The 20400-nt window shown below is 40.1% G+C and overlaps 1 protein-coding gene across 3 annotated transcripts in view; it reads right to left on the bottom strand.

Annotated features, from left to right (window-relative positions):
* The window catches only part of NAV2 (neuron navigator 2), a 435335-nt gene that overhangs the window by 165222 nt on the left and 249713 nt on the right, over positions 1-20400 (bottom strand). For all 3 annotated transcript variants that reach the window (XM_072865147.1, XM_072865145.1, XM_072865146.1), the window contains exon 2: positions 4931-5048. In XM_072865147.1, the coding sequence (XP_072721248.1) occupies positions 4931-5048 (118 nt within the window). The remainder of the gene's footprint in view (positions 1-4930; positions 5049-20400) is intronic.

Raw genomic sequence — 20400 nt, 5'->3', positions numbered from 1 at the left:
CCTTTACTTCCTCTCAAAAGCTATGTTAAACCAAGGCAACTCTCCCTCCCACTTGTGAACCTGCAGGTTTTTGTGCACCAGTTGATGATCCTTCATCAGTTCCCAGTTACTCATCACTTCCTCTTATGCTGCTGGCCTTCTCTACCACAGGTGATTTAGGATGTAGATGACTAGAAATAGCTGGTGGGAATCAGAAGAGTAAGAAAAACTGGAGTTCCTAGTCCATCAGGTGCTATCTCTGCTTACCCCTGGGCAATCACCTTTCCCTGGGCAGGTTTATGCCCTACCTTTTCACCTTCTAATCCACTCCCAACTCACCTCGGGCTCTTGGTTACTCCTTTCACTACATTAATGCAATTATCATCCCTTCCCTGCTGGTGCCAGTGCTATGAAAAGCAGGTGGAATAGAGAGCAACCAGAAAAGCTGGTGGTGGGGCAAACCGGCAGCTGGGTTGAACTTTAACTCATACCTCTCTATTGAACCCAGCAGGGCAAGACCTCAGAGATTCAGCCTAGGCTGGGGAGATGCATCAGTGGCCCACAGGCACATTTGGCACTTTGCAGGAATCTGCCTAATTCACCAGGCAAGTGTTTTGATGCTCCCATTCCTTGGCCATAAGCTGGACCCTACTTTAACCCTTCCACCTAGCTCCAAGGAACACTGCTTGAACAGGTATGAGGTAAGTTGCCTGTCTTGTGGAGATGATTGGAAAGAAAGAGGTAGCAGTCAATGAGGTAGAAATGCGGTGTGCCCACGGGCAGCGATATGGTACAGTTCATAGCACAAGTCACCAAATGCTAGGGGATCTTGGAAATGTGTCCAATTTCACAGCTGCGAAAGCACAGCTTTCTGGCTGAGATAATCGGGCAACTCACAGCTACTGTTTCCATTTGCCACGTAGGAATACTACATCAGTTAGCATAATCTGGAAGTCACAGGCAATCATAAAGGCTTTCAATTCTGTCTCAGCCTTGAGCAAGATGTAAATTCACAACCACAAACGTGAAATGCAGAGGATTTTTCCCAAACTGACTGCAAGGCCGAAGAGTTTCCTGCCATCATCTTTTTTTTTTTCTTCACTGCGAATACAGTGAATTTGGTTCAAACGCTCTTAAGTGTTTGCAAACTTTTCCCATTTATACACAGATTGAGGTGTACTAAGGCAGACAGAAGAAAACAGCTGTGCTCTATAGTGAAAGTAGCAACGAGTGGCATTTGGCTTTCATTAGCTGGATCCCAATCAAAGCTTGGAAAATGGTACCTGAAAGAATATTTGGGTTTATGTATTTTGACAGGAGACATATTATGAAACTGCAAGCCAAAATTATCTGAAAACACAAGTGAAAAGGAAACTCTAGCATCACAGGTTGCAAAGAATTCTTTCAATCTATCGGCCAGTCAGCTGTCAGCATCCCGTTTATATAGGTACAGATACACACTCCTGGTGAAAAAAAATCTTCAGCAAATGACATTCCATTGAGTGCATGAAAAATTAAAATGAGAACAAATCAAAAGTGTTTCAATAAGCATTATACAGAACAAAATTGGCTATGTATGGACGGTTAAACCATCCACACAAAAAATAAGCCCACGCACTTCATAATAATTAAGACTTCTGTTAAAACCTTAGCAGCTATTCTGCATTGTTCAGTACTTTAGGTATAACCTTGGACATTAGATTACTTTTTCCTGAACATATGAACGAATATTGCTCAGTATAATTCCCATACTTGCATAGGAATTGTTATCTGCAGCTTTTAATTGAGCAGCCACTCAAATATTAGTAAAATGAACCTTTGTGTAATGTCCCACCCAAAATATCATAGGAGTTATCACTAGGCAGTACTGCTAGGCTTGATCCCAAGATTCTGGTTTGAAATATAAACCCATAACCTTCCCCTGCAAATGTAATAGTACAATTTTCATGACAGCAGACAAAAGCTATACTGAGATAAGTCACAGTACGAATTTGAACTGGGACAGTTATCTGGAGTAATTGCAAATTACTTTTAAAATCAGAGCAAAGATCTATTCTGTTTAAGTCAGTGCAATTAATTTCAATCAGAACACAAGTTACCCAGAATATTCTAGCTATACCTGGAAGAAAGGCTGTCTTGGCACATCCAAAGCATCTACAATGTGCCCGTCACCTCCTATAATGGTGCCCAGCACAACCCTGATGTGTCCATTTTACTTCTTACTGAAACTACTTTTATTTAGCTGAATAAGTATTTAATATTAACGCAATGTCTGCCTCCCTATTTATAAAGCCACAGCTTTTGTATCTGATCTGACTTTGGTTGTATCTGATCTGACTTTGGTTGTATCCGATCAATTAAAATGTTCCACAAAATATCGTAGGCATCAGTAGGAAAAGTCCTATCGGACTAGGTTACAGTTTTATTTTAGCATCGATCCTAAGTCTTGAACATTGAAGGTTCTCACAGGGAACCAAATGACAATTTGATATATTACCAATTTCAAAGTGTGCACAGACCCAGGATATCTGCATTTTGAATATAGCTACTATGTTTATATGGCATTACTAAGGCATATATTACTTACTTTTATAGACTCATAAATTTCGAAATGAAATAAACCGGAATGCTATTAATGCATTTTAATTAACTTGCAAATGGAAAAAACTGTCATCATGTAATGCTTCTATATTATCATTAGCACTTTTGAAGTCTGAAGATTATATCCTCTTAAGTCAAACGCAGTGATGTTTGGTTTCATGTCTTTTTAGATTTGCTCCTTGTTTAGATGCTAAGGTAAAAGAACTACCTAGTTATTACTAATTTTAAAGTTTTCTTTTCCTAAATATGGAGCTATTTCACTTAAGAGAGGTAAGCAGAAAGGATTGCACTCACTTGTCTCTGTATAATCGTTAACTCTATGGAGTGTTCATCAAAAAAAAATTTTTTTAAAAAATCACATTCATTCTTTTTCCAGCTTTGGATATTAAGTAGTATTTCAAGATTCGACATCTGTGATATAAATCTCAGATGGTGAACACAAGAAAAACTGTATCACTAATAACTAAACCTGAATCAATTTTGATGACTTTGGGTAATCTCCAGATACTCCAGGCACATGACAAAAAGGAGGAAGGATCTTCATGGCTGCATGTACACATAGCACACCATAACATAAAAAAGAAAAACCTCTCCTACACTGCAGATAGAAGCTTTCTTAGTACGCAGTCTTGTTTGCTAAGAAAAAAGCTTGTATTTTGCAGGCTACAGTTCAAAGCTGCTTCTAGGTGTGAAAGTTATCACCATCTTCGTGACAATGAGATGCAGCGTGCCTAAGGCCATACACAGCAGATACAAACGACTTTTTCTTCACTGTTAATTTGCAGGATTAAACTGAGAATGTTGAAATATGATCTTTCTTTCACATGGAAAACATTCTCTGAAAATGAAGTCCTTCACCTTGTACTTTAACTTTTGAAAGCTTGCAGACCTAATCTTAAATATTAGCCAAAAGGCAGCTCTAAGAATGGCTGAAGAAACCGCAAAGGTGAATCAGAGCAAAATACAGTAAGCAATATTATTTCTGTGTATTTTAGAGGGAGTAATTTGAATTTCATAAGAGTTTTCACAAGTCAATGCTCAACCAGCTACATTTAAATATTTGGTTACAATCGGGTTCACATTTTGATGGTGGTATTCTTACACGTCTTCTCACGCATAAGTTTTCTACAACAGTGTTAACGCAGGGTAGCTAGCTATATATGAAAGGAATCGACACCCAACTGTTCCCCGGTTTCCAAAAATTCTCCCTATTAAAGGAAACAGATATAGGATGAAGCGTTATTCACAGCAAATACCTGTCAACACACAATCGATTCATGGCCTGTTTTTTTTTATACATCTGTAGCTGCATGGCAGGTCTGTAGAACGCTACTGAGATATAATGTTGCTCTACAATACAGAGACAAAACCTTTTTGATGTATTCCAGTGCAGCCCTAGCGGAGCCATTGGAACGATGCCTCGCAATTTCATCCGAGAACAGGGCTTGCAGATTTGTACCTTAAATCAAGGAACTAGCTCATTTACAGCATCTCGAACACATATAAATATGCATGCACCAATGTCTTGTTACTTCACTGCTGTCTTCTTAATTTGCATCTCAAATCTGTCAGTTTGCTTCTAACAATAGTTGTCCTAATTCCCATTAGCAGGCTTTCCGATTCCATTAATCTCCATTGGCCCATGCATGTGTTTTGTGGCATCCCAAGTACCAGATGGATGAGCCTCTGAAGGAACTAATGAAGGATCCAGGCCCAAGGGAAGAGGGAGAATATGTAGCTTTACATGAGGCGAGTGGAGAAAATTGTTTAGAACCTTCATTATCTATGAATGTTAGTGCAAACTGAGGGAACTAAAGGCTTTGTAGAACTGAGCCTATATTTGAGACTTGTCCTAATGATAAATGATTTTCCTCATTTGAAAACTCATTACGAAAGATTTCTTTCTTCTGCCACACAGAAGTTATACCCCTTCTCCTTTCCTAGTTGCATAGATGGATCTTCCAAATCCAACTGAATGCAGGAGGTTCAACGCAGTAGGCCAAGTATCACTGTGAATCATGTTCAGGCCAATCCCCAAAAGGTATCAGAAACAGAGACAGTGAAGGCTAACAGCATACTAGTAGGAAAAAATCCCTGTGGATTTTTTTAAAATTCAGCTGTGTGGAGTAATATTGCTGTGTCAGGAGATCTTATCGGCAACATCAAATATTTTTCCACTATGCTTTAAGACAAGGCTTTATCGAATTAATTAGCAAAGTCTCTGAAGGAAAATTATCTACATAATTCCATGCGGTTTGATGGATTTCCTCCCCTGTGTTTACGTAGAAAAAGACAGTGAATTTCTGAGTGAGTTGGTGGATACCTGGTACAAAAAGAGAAAGTCACTCACCTACAACCTGGATTATTTCAGCTAATAAGACTCCATCAGTCACATCTTGCTGTAGATCCTTTATCAACCTCTTGTGACCAGATTTTGCTAGGTAGTGATTAGCCCAATCCGTATAAATCTGTTAGGAGAAAGATAAACAAAAAGAAATCGTCAGTTCTAGTATCAACCTTAAAAATGGGAGTTGTTTCTCTCAGTATTTGAGAGGCTGATCACTGTGGTTTCGCTCTTTGAAACGAGTCAACAACATTAAAATTCAAGGCATTGTGCAGATCAAATATTCAGTTTACGATAGTATGGCTTTTCCTATTCAGACATCTGACATCAAAGCTCGTAGAAGACAATAGTAAACTCCTGAACATGTTACAGCTTGAATGGATCATCAGACGGTCAACCAAATGTTCAACAGCAGTAACAAGTGTGTAGAAGAGATTTCAATTTCCACCCAAGTATTTTTTTGCATTTTCCCTTTGACATTCCTTCTCTATATCTGTTATTGAGAAATTTGAAAGATTCTTTTCCAAGAACCATTTCTGGTAGATACTAGCCATACAGCAATTTCATTTTGAGGAAACTCCTTTGTTATTTCCTTACCCTCCTTTCCTTACCCAACAAGCCTTTAAAGGTCTTAAAAATCTACCAATTCTAATAAATTCCATCTGACAGATTAAATAGGCCTATTAAACTGATTGTAATCTCTCATGCAAACTTCTGACTGTCAGGATTTTTAAATTTTAAAAATTATTTTAAATTATTTTAAAATTTATTATCTGAAAACTAAGCAAACCAAGCAGTGAAAATCTCTCTTTAATTTGCATTAAGCACTGCTCACCACATGCTAGCACAACTTATCCAAGATCACCAGAAAACTTATAAAATCTTTTCATGCTAGGTTATCAAAAAGAAGGAAAAATACTTGATTAGGAATTTCCGCGTATGAATTAAATAACGTTTCTTGTTCTTCATACAGGACAAAATTTAAGGGAGGACTTTTAAATACGATCTATTTATATTCCAATGAAATAAAGTAAAACCAACTTAATATCAGGATTTTACCTTTTAAATACCCAGACAAATATTAAGATTCACCCCTACTCTCAAGAGCATCCAGCATATTAGAGACATTCATCCCAATTCAGTCTATCAGTAAGCAGGAGGACATTCAATGTACTTTCTAGAGCACAACCCATGCCAATCCTCCACAGTCCTACAAACCACCATGTACTGGTTTGGTTGTTGGTTGCTTTTTTTTTTTCTAAATTAAAGCACTATGCTGGTGACAAATGCCTCACACAAGCAGGTGAATCACTGACCTGGAGGGAAATGTCTGCACAACAGTATTCAGTCCCCAGAAGCCCAGGGAAAGCTCTCCCTGTGCATTGCCCAGGAACTACTGTTTTCCTTCACACCTACTGATAGTGAGAAAGAAAAGAGGACAAGGAGAGGGGCCCTAGCCCTCAGGGCTGTGATCACTGGGCTATGAAGATTCCTATCCCCAGCCTTAAGGAAGCAGATGTAAATGATGGCCACTAAAATCGGATTCTGTCTGCTGGGAAAACATTGTTGAAACAAAACTTGGGTTTAGAGCCATTCCCCCTCCACCACCCTGCTCCTGAGCTATGCAACCCCCATATCATCGCATATCAACGCAGATCCTTTGAATTACTGACTAATACCACCAAGCATAGCCACGGCTACTAATTTCAGAAGCGTCTTCAGCATCGCATTGAAAATGCGAGGCTTACGTCCTTCTCTTTCACAGGAGTCAAAAGCCAGCTCCCAAGTCTAAGAGTCAAGTATTTGCCACACGGGATGGAGGAACCTGGAAATAATACAAGGACTGTAATTTCACGCTCCTCTTGCACTTGCTGATTCAACATTAGTATGATAAAATGAAGAACAGATATTTTGACTAGAGTTATTTTGCTTATAAAGTCTTCACTTGTATCTTTTTTTAAACCCATAAAACACTACTGGTAGCAGCAATGAACAAACCACTCAATATCTGAAACACATGTCCCTATTTTCCAGCGTTTATCCTCTACTTCCATCTTCAGATCAGCGGGACGTGCATTTCCTGCACCAACAGCGTCATGGACTTGAACAGAAAAACACGCTGGAACACCTCCATGAAAAAAACAAGAGATGAAAAACATCTCAATGAAAAACATCTCAATGAAATAAACGCTGAGTACACGAGTGATTTCCCTAGCTGACCGAAAAAAGAAAAGGGAAAAAAAAAAAACCAACACTCTTTGCACAAACCAGACATTGTGTTCCTTAGCTCCTTTTACAAGAAAACATTTTCCATAACAGGAAGATATTTTTAAAGATCCAACGACTTCCAGGAACTAGGATTGAGTTCACCTATTTTTCTGCCACACAGTTCTAGCTTGCTTATTTACAAGTAAAGACATATCAGGAAACAGGTTGGAAACTACTTACTTCCCAAGCGCAAGGGTCCACACGCACCCCTACACCCCTACATAGTGCGATTCAGCTGACAAGCAACTTACCAAGCACAATAACTAAGTTTCTTTTTAATGGGAAGGCTGTGATGAATGTCCTAGTTTATCACAGAAGAACTTTCAGCAAATAAAAGATTATACTTTGATGCCTAGTTCCAAGCCTAGCTCATTTCCATGATGCAGATCATCATGCGATCAAACAAATGCTTGGATCAGCCCTAGAGTTAAGGCAACACAGAAGAGAGGTAGGCAGAGCAGACCCCTCCTGGCAAAGCCTGAAATTACAGCATTGGCAAGACCTTGAGAGCTAGTTAGGATTGATTTTTAAGTCAAATAACAGTATGGGAATGCACGGCTGGCATTGCAAAACTGCAATTTCATAGCTGTTTCCTACTGCACTAATTCGGGCTGCATCCAGGAACGCTAGACTTTATATTCATAACCTGTAAATAAACAACTGCATCAAAGAAATTCCTAACTCCCATAACAAATCCTTCTGGTAAAGGAGACAACTTGAAACACCCCCAAATACCTGCTGCCTGATTCACTGTCTCCAATAACACATAAAGAAACTCCCTCTGTTGGCAAATTGTTCTTGTAACTCCTGCTTTGTGTGCTGAAGTCAACATCTGTGTTTGGTATCTGAATTGCAAGCAGAGCTTTTATGCTCATTATAAAATATTCCATTAAATGCATCAATAATGCATACCAGTATGGAGAAAAATATCTGTTTCTGGGTTATTTCACGGTGTGAAATATTATTTCATTCAAATAGTTGATTAGGAAAGCCTTTTGCAGGAAAATACAGATATACTTACAATAAGCCTGTGCTTCTCTCTTAAAAACTTTAATACCACATTATTTTGCAATATGCATAATGTGCAATTTTTATTTTTTTTTTAACTGACTGGGCTGTCTATTTACAAGCTCTGAAGCATTGTTACGGCTGCGGTATTACCCAAGCATGTCGTAGTAGCTCTTTATGGTCACTGCTCATTTTTATGGCATATATTAAGCTAATTATGGAAACTTGCCAAGATGTTTTCAAAACCTGTTTGTTGCAAGTCTTTGTAATGTACTACACAAATAACGATTCCTAATGTTTCTTTTCCTTTTCCATACAAACAAGTGAAAAAATATAAGTGTACAATGGTTGCTATTTCTAGACACATGAAAAACGTTTCAAAGCACACAGTGTTTTCAAATGTTCAAAAACAGGCAAATAATTGGGAAAACAATACTAAAAGAACTAGGAAAACACTTCTGAAAAACTTTCCATTCATATATGCCTATGAATATTCCATTCATATATGCACATAAATTTTGAGTGTTCCTCAGGTATTTTCAGCAAGGTTACAAACTCACATGTTTGAATATCCACATGAAAATGAGCTGAATAGTCACCTAATTAAAAAGTACTAAATCTTGCAATATGAAATATTTGACCCACTACAACCAAACAGATACTGCCTTATTACATACACCAGTATGGGCTTTCAAAACTTTTCAGTCTCAGACAGTATGAAAAGCACTGGAGGCAGCTTCATTATTTTAGTTAACAAAATCAAGCGAACAACATGATTTGGGCGTTATCACCATAAGCAGGTCTTTGTGCCCGAGACCAGTCAGTTTAATGTTTAACTCGGGTCTAAGTTCTGGCTTTTGTTAAAGGTGGACTCAGCTGTTTGGTAGCTTTTTTTCTCTGTAGTCTATGATCTTAGGAATCCAATTATCTGGGAACAAATTAAAAACAAATGTGAAAGATTTTTTTTCCTTCTCTCTTTCCCCCCCTCCCCTCAATCCATCAGGTTTGAATTAAGAGTGTTGGAGGTAAAGACCGATTGCATCAGGTTTGAATTAAGGGCATTACAGGTAAATATTGATTTTGGAAATATTCAGTACACCGTGAGTCATAGCTAAAACACTATTGCTCCAAGTAGCAAGGTTTTGAGCAAAACCCGCCAAATTCTAAAGCTTTTGAAAGTCATCTGTAAAGAAAGAGGCCTGAAGATCAGTAAGTCTTCAATCAGCAAGAACACTGCATTTTGAAATTCACTGGGGTTCCTCCCCTCTCCCCTTTCCCTAGCATTATACCTGCTTATTTAAAGCCCGCTTCAGATGAGAGAGAGAAATCTTGCTTCCCAGCTAGGAGACTTCTGCACTTTCTTGACACTTGGAGTCTCGAGTAACATTTCTGACCCTGCTAAGAGACCACATCTGTCACACCCAGAGCACAGCTCAGACCACCTTGCACCACAGCTGAATACGGAATCAGCAGAAAAGGCGCCTTTCGCAGAATGGGTCGTTTCTTCAAGACCCCACAGCCACCACGAAGCACTTGGGGAAGGCTGGGGAACGTACTGATGAGTAAAAAGCAGAAACCCCAAAGCTTCTGTCCATTTAAAAGTAATTCATACAGTCTTTTTAACCTTGGAAAAAATCAACCAAAAAGCTTGCCTAGCTAGCCATAACAGTCTGAAGCTGGCATCTCAAACCACAGGATGCCTTTCTACAGATACCATTTTGGAGGCAATGGGCTCCAAAATGCTGATGGGCAGGATCTTCTTGATCTGCTGGCAGATAGGGCCAAACACAGCATCTGTAGGACTATATTCCTCTGTTCCCAGAGCCAGTCAAACCCAGGAAACAGCGTGGATAAAGTCATGAGAGCAATGAATCCAGGAAGACTCTTTAGAGACCATAAAGGAGACCCAGTATATCCATGGAGCTGCAATTAGATTAAGGTGCCAGGTATTATCATGTACTCCAAGGTCTCCCTTAAATGGAATTCAGTCCCAAATGGGAACACAAGAACTACCCAATGTTTTTTGCCTCCCCATTGGTATTCTGAAATACACTCATTATGAAAAGGAAAGGGTTCACACAAAACTACTTGAAAAGAATTTCCCTGTTCTATGCAAGTAAGTAGAAAATATGCCTGAACCTCTTCCTTGTTACTCATTTCCACCAAAAAAAACCCCCCATATCTACTTACAATAAATGCTCAAGTACATTTTCAAGCCTTTCTTTCCCTCCCTCACTATGTCAGTTCCTAACTAATCAGACTCGGATTGTTTTCTTCCAATAATTATCGTGAATCAGGCTCTCATGAATTTGGTAACAGCTGAAGAGTATCTTTTTGACATCATATAGCATAATTAGAGCAGAGCAAGGCTTCTTTCATGATTGAATAGCAGGGTTAGTCACGCCGATGCACTCCACCAGAACGCCCATTACAATGCAATGCCTATGTTGCTGCTAACCCAACCACACTGCCTACTGAAGTTCACAGGGGGGGAAAAACAAACCCCGAAACCTAAAAATAGACACAACATACTGAGAGGATCCTAACGGGAACGCCTGCAGTTGTTACAATGCTATGGGGGGAGAAAAGCCCACCAGATACTCATTGCTGCCCAATGGTAACACATGCAGAGTCATCAAATCACAATTTTTGACTGGTAACATTAATTGCAGCCTCATGCTGATCCACGCTACGCTCCAACACAATGCTCTTATTAATAGATCTGCAAAGCCCAGAGGTTAAATAGCTAAAGCCAAAGGTTTAGCTGAAAAACTCATCCCTCAGAAGCATCTCTGGCTCCAAGGAAGCACGCTAAGGGGAACAGCTATTTTGAAAGTGCATAGAGATCATGGCCCTGACAATAATATGTTGACGGTAACCCTAACCCTGAGGGTTTTGCCGAGTTACTGGCACGAGGACAGCTAAGAAGCACATGGTAAAAAACAAACCACCAAACAAAAAACCAAACCAAAACAAAAAAAACAACCAAGTTTAACAGCATTTGTCACAGACCTTTTTTCAGAGATTTCTTGCAATTTGTGGCCTTACTTGCCCCCACACGCTTCTTAAATCCTGCATCTCTACATCTGTACCATGACACAAATCCTACTAAAAGGACAGTACTGGCTCTTCTAGAAGGAGTAAAGCTTTGCACTGCTATCCAAAAGACTGTTTGGGGGTTTTTTCCCAATGTAAGTTCTTGCAAGAGAAAAAAAGATGCTGAAAAAGCAGCGCACGGAATAGATAATGTGTGCCCACATTTCTCCGTGTTAAATAAAAGGTATTAGTGGGCTTTGAAGAAAGAGTTCTGCCTGCTCCTTTTCTTTAAGGATACAGCTAAAGGTATAGAGAGTAGCATGCGAAGCAAAAATACACTCTTCTTGGGGATGCCCACGAGTGCCCGGTGATCCCCAGTTCAGAGGGAGAGGTGGACATACGGGGCAGGCAGGGAACGGTTAAGCCAGCGCGGGCACGTCAGCCTTAGGTTGCGTCTGTCTCCTCTCTGCTCAGAGATACTGGAAGCACCCTGAAAGCGAGGGTGGGAGCCTGGGGACTTGTTCGCTCCATCCGGCCAGCACCTTGGCACCGGTACTAGGAAAAAGGGAGGAAACCACCAGAAACTCCAAGTCTGAGGTGTCGATGGGCCGGGTTGCAGGTGGACTCCTTCTGATAGGCAGGTGAGACGGTAAAATGACCTTCCTGAAAGGAATCCATACATTTGCAATCCCCTAAAAATAGTTGTCACAATAATTAGCTACTAAATGCCAGTAAAATACCATCAATTATCTCAAGTGCTGGAACTTTCCAGTTATCATCAACTATTGGAATGCAGCTGTAACCAACTGAGGTTTTGGTTCCCCCTTCTCTGGGGAGACAAAGGTAACTATGTTTTTTTAATTATTTATTAAGTGCAACTAAACTAAATGATTTATTCTATGCACATGTGCAAATGTTTGTTGGAACAGCTTTAAATTATTAGTCAGTTGGTGGGAGGTATTCCGCTGAATATTACATTTGACTGGACACTTACGTACATTAACTACCCTTTGGAAGTTAAATAGAGAAATGGGTAATTTAAACAAACACCACCCGGGACTATTTATTTCTCCATCTTTATTCCCGACTGGGGAGAGCTATTCTCATGCATATGACTGCTATTCAAAAGCAATGGGCTGACTCACAGCACATACAGCCAAGCATGTGTGTAAATTTTAGCATGATCGCAAGCCTTTCCAGTAATAGAGCCTTAGACTGTCCACGCTTCAGGGTCGGCAATGCTGCCCCTGAGTTTGTGTAAAGCAAATCTGTGGTGGATGCTAAACAAGTAATACGCTTTCAATTGCCTAGCTGGCACCTTTCGTACTCTTACGCTACTGCATATTTTACTATATTTAATACAGAAGAGGAGAAAAGAGATATTTTCTTTTTCCCCCCCAATTGCACAGTTTCTGAACCCCGTTACTGACAGGCGCTGCCTATACAGAGGGGTAAATATTTCATACCAAAGCAACATTTTCCTGCGCACCAGCTAGAAGGTGAAGCAAGGCCAGCAATTGTGCTGGTATCCGGCTAGCTCTGCTCTCAATGCTCCCATTATACACGTTTGCCATATACAAATCCCCTTCAAGCTGGAACCACACACTAAGCCAAGCAGGTGGCCACTCTCTTATTCCCCCTTGCAAAACACTTTAAGTCCTGAATAGAAATGAGATTACATTCACGCTTGCATCAATTTCTTTGCATATCCAAAAGTGAAATAGAGTTTAGTTTGCGGAGCTGATCAGCAAAACCCATTCCAAGTCATATTTGGCCACGGTGAATCAACTGATTTGATCTAACACCAACAAAATATAATTGACCTCAGAGAACAAGAGAAGCACATATACTATGTTTTTTTTCAGCGTTTTCTAAAAACTTACCTAAAGCCCGCGCCAAATTATTTTCAAATAATAATTTTTAGTTCTCATACATGAAATAAACCCATTTACATCTACTATCATACATGAATAGCAACAGAAAAGGGCTTATCTGAAAAGGTGATACATTTCTACTCCGAAGAGAAACCACAGAAAATCTTAAGAAGCTGCAAGCTGCAGAAGAAAGGGAAAAAAAGAAAAAAAAAAAATCACTTCTGAGGCTGTGTTCAACAGCACCGCTGCCATTATCAAGGAGCCAAGAGCCGCTTACTGTTTTATAATGGTCACAGGAAAATTTACTTCTCCCACGAGCAGGGACCTGAAAGGTCATACTACTTATTGGCATATTTAACATGAACGTATACTGCTTGAGTCCAGCTTGCTCTTCCTTCTCAAGGCATCTACAGTTAAATGGTGATATATACACTGGCATGTGAAGCTCGGACAGTTAATTTTAGCTGAAGTCACACATGCACGGTGCTCAGATTTCTTACACTGTCACATTTTACAACTCCCACTCCTCCTGCAGCTCTTCACTTCCACCCCCACTGCTCCCTTCTCTTACTACTGTCTCTAACCCAGAGTTTCAGTGTCTGACATCAACTTCAAACAGGATCAATATATTCTGAGACACACTCTTAAATAATTAAGCTATTCGCAGCAAGCGTAAAGTTTGGCAGGTCTTTTGTGTTAGACGCTGTGGGCATTAAAAGACAATTACTAAAAAAATTGTGGGTTTTTTTGTTTGTTGTTGTTTTGGGTTTTTTACACAATTGGAAGACTTTCTACCCGCTATAGAAGCAACCCCCTGCATCTAAATGCTCCCAATGTCTGTGGAAATTTATGCTCTGAACGGAAATCTAAAATTTTGCATGCTGCCCCTATACTTGTAACAGGCCAAACAAAAAGCCAGATATATCCTTTTTCAAAATTCGGAGCATTCACAATATTGATCAAACGCCTGAAGGTTGTCTCTATCCCAGATGCAAGCTAAGAAGTATCAGGCTGAACTAGACCTCAAGGGGACACCTGCACAACCTGCCTATTTTCCTGAGCAAGGTACAGACGGCAAGGGCCGCCCGTCCTCCGGCAGGACCCCACCGCAGGCAAGCCACCCCAAATCCCACGGTCTGACCATGTCGCTGGCATTCCTTAAAATACAGAGAATTGGCCCTTGTAAGCTGTGCTTTGCTTGAATTTTTATTACATTACAAAAAATAACGTTGCCAATGTTGACAAGGTGAGAAGCGATGACTGCTTCACCTCCCCTCTTGCAAAGTTGAAGGATAGATGTCTGACATTTTAACTGTTTATTTTTCAAAAGGCACACTTCTGCCAGAAGAAAAACCCAAAACTACACGGGTCTTTTAAGTGCTCCATGAAAAGTAAATAACTTGGTAGCCACTCTGTCTCCACATCAGCTCTCCCCTCCAGCAAAGGCCACTTACCGCCAGCCGAGGTGTGTGTTTGTTTTGGGGAGGTGGGCACCCAACAGGGCTTTGATGGACTTTGAAGAGAACACAATGTACCCTGACTATCAAAGCCATGAAGTCGCTGCTTCACCTACATCGCACATGCTTCACCTACACAGCACATAGCATTTACCTACACGTGCCTCTGACGAGCCCGGGAACACTCGACTGCGCTACGAGCAACCGCTCTGCCCATGCAAAGGCAGGCACCGGATTAGGTGTGAGAAGGGGGAGATTTGCACATGTTCCCCCCAGAAAACCCTGACCATTGAGGAAGGAAGGGAGAGCTAATTTCAGGCAGCTACAGTCTCAAATACAGCTTTCTGCTTTAAGCATCCAATGCTACAACACTCAACGTGGTCAGTTCCCAAAACCCAATTTTGGCACGCTTGGCCTGTGACAGCAAATAAGTCTTCTGAATGTTTCTAATTAAGACAGACTCTTCTCTGTTTGGGAAAGGTGTAACAGCCTGTTCCAAACAGCTGTTATAATTTCATAGGTATTTTTCACCTGGGGTCACAAATCTGTACGGCTTCAGTATCATCTCCTCTGGGCAGCCAGCCATGGCCACAGGCAGGATCAAAACAGACAAGTATCGCTGCTCTACTGGACTCTGAGAAAGAAAGGGTAAGGAAAACACTCCAAGAGATAATAACAATCTGAGGAGGGCTGGAAATGAAACCTGACATGCCATGTAGCATCTTAAGCAAAACTCATTCCTCTATTCCTTTTTTTCTTGATTGCTTAGAGGATTAATTTGCCAAAACAACGTTCACATCTGTGAAGCAAGTCCAAATGAAAGTAAAATTGGTCTCAAAGGCACATGACTCTCAACCATTTCAACTCGTAGCAATGTGTGAAGATTGAAGTTATCAGATCCAAATAGTGAGGCCAGAAACATTACAAAGGCTTTTCTTAATTTTTAACAAAAGCAATTTGCTGTGGGGATTAGGGAATTACAGAAATTGGCCTTTGTCTTGCCCAAGAGACCAAATCCTAGCCCTCTTTTAGCCAAGAAGGACAAGACAGCATTCCCTTTTGGGTCTGCTTAGTGCTTGATTGAAAAAAATGAGTCTTCAAAACCAGGGGCTGGGTAGGTTCAGTCCATACCAACACTCTGAAGTCACCAGCAAACTATCCTCTGCTCCCGTGAACAGGATGTCTAAAGCCACTCAAAAAAACAATGAATCATCTGCACTGCCTTTCTCACTCTGTCAAATGTAATTTAGTCCACTGTCCAAGATTTTTCACAAGAAGCAATGCTTCTAAAGTTGCCAAAAGTTGGCGAGAGGTAGCACGCTCTAACGCTTGGAAGGACATAAAGCAAGATGTAACCAAGACACGGATGAAAAAGCAGTGCAACTGAGTTATGAAGGCCAACAACCTATTCATCGCTTTATCTGCCAAGCAAGATGCAAAATCTGGAGACGGAAGGAACAAAAGGAGGAGGAAACAAGACCCAAACTTGAGGAAGCACTTAACAACACACTTGCTTCAAGCATGTACTCAAGTCTCAATTACTTAGCACACATTTAACTCTTCTGAAGAGGAAAGCCGTACTGAAGTTGGTCATGAGACAATTACGTATTAATTCCATTATTTCTAAAGATTATTGATGGTAAGAGTAAGAATGACAAGGGGCCAAGTGTCTTTCTAAAAAGTTTGTTGTATATTGTACCCATGCTTCTATTTCTAATGCTCTTCTAATGCTCCTCCTGCTCTTGGGCACTGTCAGAAGTGGGACAGTTGGCTAGACAAATCTTAGGTGTGACCTACTTTTGAAAGACCTATTTTTATTTTAAGCTGCATTTTTAAGATAGCGAAAAATACTTTCTGACAGCTGAGCATTAATTTGCGTGGCAAAGACTCGATCCCAAAGACACACAAAAAGACTAAGAATCTCAGAAGGGTTCAGCATCCCAATTAGAGGCAGATTATCACAAGAGCTCAACTTGCACGTAGCCATCAAAATAAACAGACACATTTTCAGACACTTTTTAAAAACCTAAAAAAGCGCTAGATTTCCAGCACTTAAATTCCAGATTAAAATCTGATCTTCACTTTTCGATGAGGAAGAGAGGAAAAAAGGAATATATACGTGTATATATTTCCATTGACAGAGAGCCAGGTGTCTGGCCCTAAATGTTTTGCTAATGAGATCTTGAGATAAAATTCTTGCATTTGAAGATACCAACAACCTTTTATCCATAGGTGGCAGCATTTCTGGTTTTGTTATGTCGTTTACTATACTGCTACACATCCTAGAAATCAGGCTACAGCAAAAAGCTTTCTGCATACCCAGGGATCACCAGGGTTTTGCCACATTTTACAGAAAATAATAAGGTGGTCTTCATAAATTGTTCCTGCTAAGGGGGTTACCAAATCATCCAAGTTATGGGTTTTTTTTTTTCCCCAAAATAAAAAAAATAAAATAAAGTGCTGAATTAATTTCCAGAAACATAACAAACCTAATGTAATCACCTTGCGGCTGGCCATCTGTTTCACAGATACGAATCTAACTGAATCTTCTACTGACTGATAACTTTCTAAATTAAATTGCCTATGCTGACCCTGCTTTCGGCTTGGTTCCTCCTGCTTCCATTTACAGGACTTGGAGTGTTTTCTATATAATGATCTATATGCCAATTATATAGTTAGAAGACAATTGGTAAGGGTTAAAGCTGCGCATTTGGCACCAGATCAAACTGAAACGTGCAGAGAAGGGCAGTGTCCCCATCTATGATGCAGACTAAGGGAATATAGCAAAAACAAGTACTAAAGTACAGAGTTTAGAGTGAAAACTCTCCACAGTTCCCCTTTCTCCACTATCTTCTGTGTCACAAAAACAGAGACCTTTTCAGTCATATGTGTTTGTATATTTATGAAGAATTTAAGAAATACCCCTCCTAACAGGAAACAGCTAGCCTCTGTAAGTAATTAGAGTTTATGGCTATATAAAAGGATGAGTATTTTTTCCCCCAAAGGCCATTTACAGACATGCTGGCCAAGACCCCAGTTACCAATTCGCTGTCTTTGGGATGAAGAATGATCCTCTGCACGATATAAGAGGAAAATTCTGCTTCTTCATTCCCCGCTGACCTTATGCGTTACTGGGGAAGGAGGGAGGGGGGAGGCTGACTGCCACCAAAGCCAGGCAGCGTGGGCGCTGCTGGAGGCAGGGTGCCTCCCGGACTCATAGACTCGGTAGCCCATTGGCCTGATCTGCGATGGCAAATCCTATGCCCCTAATTAGAGAGGTTGACTAAAGTGACACCAGCCTACGCTGTCACTGATCTGGCGATCAAAAGCAATGCTGTAGGGTTTACTGAAATTTCTGATACTGAACCTCTAACACAGCCTTCTACACAAAAAAAAAAAAATTCCAGTAAAGTAAAATTTATAGCAGCCTAGTGATTAATAATTTAAAACAATATTTTATGGTTGATCAAGAAATAAAAGTACAGGCACAATTCCCACAAGCATAGGAGGTTCAGGCATCTCCTCTTGAGAGCTTCCTTGCATAGCTAGCGGCCACTTAAAGGCCTTCTGCACCTTCCTGAAAAAATCATTCAAGCAAAGGAAATAATTTTTGCACTGCTCCTGAAGCTTTATTCAGAAATATATATAGAACAGTCCTTTAACAGTACTGTCACGAGGCAGATCAATTGTAGATTTCATCTGTTTTCAGCACAAAGGGTTTTAACATAAAGATATTTAATGGGAATTGCTAAGTCTTGAACAGTATGACCTACCAGGCTAAGACTTTATTATTTTAGTTCCTTGCGATCTCTGCTGATACATACCTTTTTAAAATGCGGATGGTTGAAATATTTCTATTATTATTAATACTCTTGTAACAATTATATGGCAGCAAGGAGCTTGATCAAAAGACCTGCAAGCTCTGGAAAATTCAGGAAGCACAACGCAATGACCATGCTGGCAGGGGCTTCCATCACTCAAATTCCTGTGTAATTTTATGCACACCTACATAATCCCTTGCTCAGTTTGAGATCCTGCATTTAGTTTCCCACGTCAAATCCTGCTTCTGCCTGAACACCTACACCTAGGAAAGTGTTACTCCAGCAAACGTACGTTCTTAAAAATAGCTGACCGACAGGTTTAATGACAAGAAAAATAACGTGGAGCTTACAGGGAATAAACCCCTGTAACTAATCCATTGTGGTCATTTTACTGGGGTGCCCAGATCTTAAAGATTTGACTACTTTTTTTTTTTTTTTTTAATTTTAAAAGCTTGTAAACTCTTATTTTTCCTTCAGACAAGAACATTCAGTTTGATCCGTGCTATAGATGTGGTCAAATGTCACACCAGATGTAGGTGAAAGCACCTCTATGTATGAAACCGAGTATGGTTTAAAGTAACATCAGATAAGAATCCTGGCTCAGCTGCAGATAAAATCAGAGCAATTTACTGGTAATCATTCGGGAGGACAGAGCCTACTGGCACAGAAACAAGGCTTATGGACATCAGCAAAATCAGTTATTCTTTTTTGCCTGGAGCAAGGGTTGGAGGAATGTAGAACAAAGAGCACACTGCTAATTTAAAAAAAAAAAAAAAGAAAAGAAAAGAAGGGTGTATGCATATGTATATCCTAAAATCTTAATTCAGAAATTAACCAGAGATACCAATACTAGAATACTAGGAGGGAAAAAAAACCAAACCATGCTATCAGGACTGGTTGTCTATTTTCCTGCTCAGACACGACTAATATTTACAGCATTACTTTCCCCAGTTCTTTGTCAACTACAGTTTGATCTGCATAATCTTAAAGCTTTAGCAATAGCACACACCCCCTCCCAAAACAAACAAACAAACAAAAAAACCCACACAACAGCGAGTTGCAATAGTTGTTGTAGCACAATATTGAGATTTTAGGTTACAGGCCATCTTTTCCAAAAGGCAGGCTAAGAGCACTGTCTCAAGCTTGGAATTGTAGCAAATGAATTAAACCATGGGCAGATGGTTGAGTTGTGAATGAAATCTAAAATTACTATTAAAACAACCTAAAAGGCAGCTCATTGGGGTCTTTTGTTGTTTTTTGTTCTTTTAAAAAACAGTGGCGATTCTACCGCAGATCTCCCTAGTGCTATCATTTTTACAGTGTCGTTTTTAACACCTTTGGCAACACTTTTGTACCAAGGTGTTTTTTTGTGCAATCGCTTAATCACTAGGATGCTATGGATTATCCATTTTTATCTCTACAAATAACTTCCCAGATATCTCTTGCAGGTTCTCTCCTGAGCCATCACTGCTGGATTCTTGAAGAGCAAGACTGCTCGGCATTAAACTTTCACTCGTGCTTGCATTTATCCCTATAACGCATACGGCAGCCTCAGCAAAATGACAAATACATTTCAAATATAAGCTGGTGACCCCCTGTGAGAATCAGAAGGAGAGATTCAGGCAACCGACAATTAGTGTGTGGTTCTGGGCCAGACCCGTTGCAGCTCAAACACGGACATCATTTTAAGGACCTCATCGAGGTGAGTGACATTTATAGGCATGCATTAAAGGAGCGCGTGCTTGTCCCTAGCAGAGCGATTCTGACACAAAGACCAATAAAAAAAATATCCCACTGAACTATACAAGAGCTGACAAAGGCAGCAGCTGCTCTGCTCCACAGGGCAAATTTATATTTAGAGTAGGAGTTGGGGAAAATGGATCCTTACAGAAATTAGTTTCTGTTCATCCACTCTGGCCCCAACGCTATCTAGGAGACCCAAAGATTCCAGAAGAAACTGTAAGTAAATCAGAGCACAATCTCATTTTTAAAACGTGAGAAGCATCTAAATT

This window comes from Ciconia boyciana, chromosome 6 (genome assembly GCF_034638445.1).
Source record: "Ciconia boyciana chromosome 6, ASM3463844v1, whole genome shotgun sequence".
Classification (NCBI taxonomy): Eukaryota; Metazoa; Chordata; class Aves; order Ciconiiformes; family Ciconiidae; genus Ciconia; species Ciconia boyciana.
The sequence above is the reverse complement of the archived record's forward strand: the minus strand, read 5'-3'. Positions and strand labels throughout refer to the sequence as shown.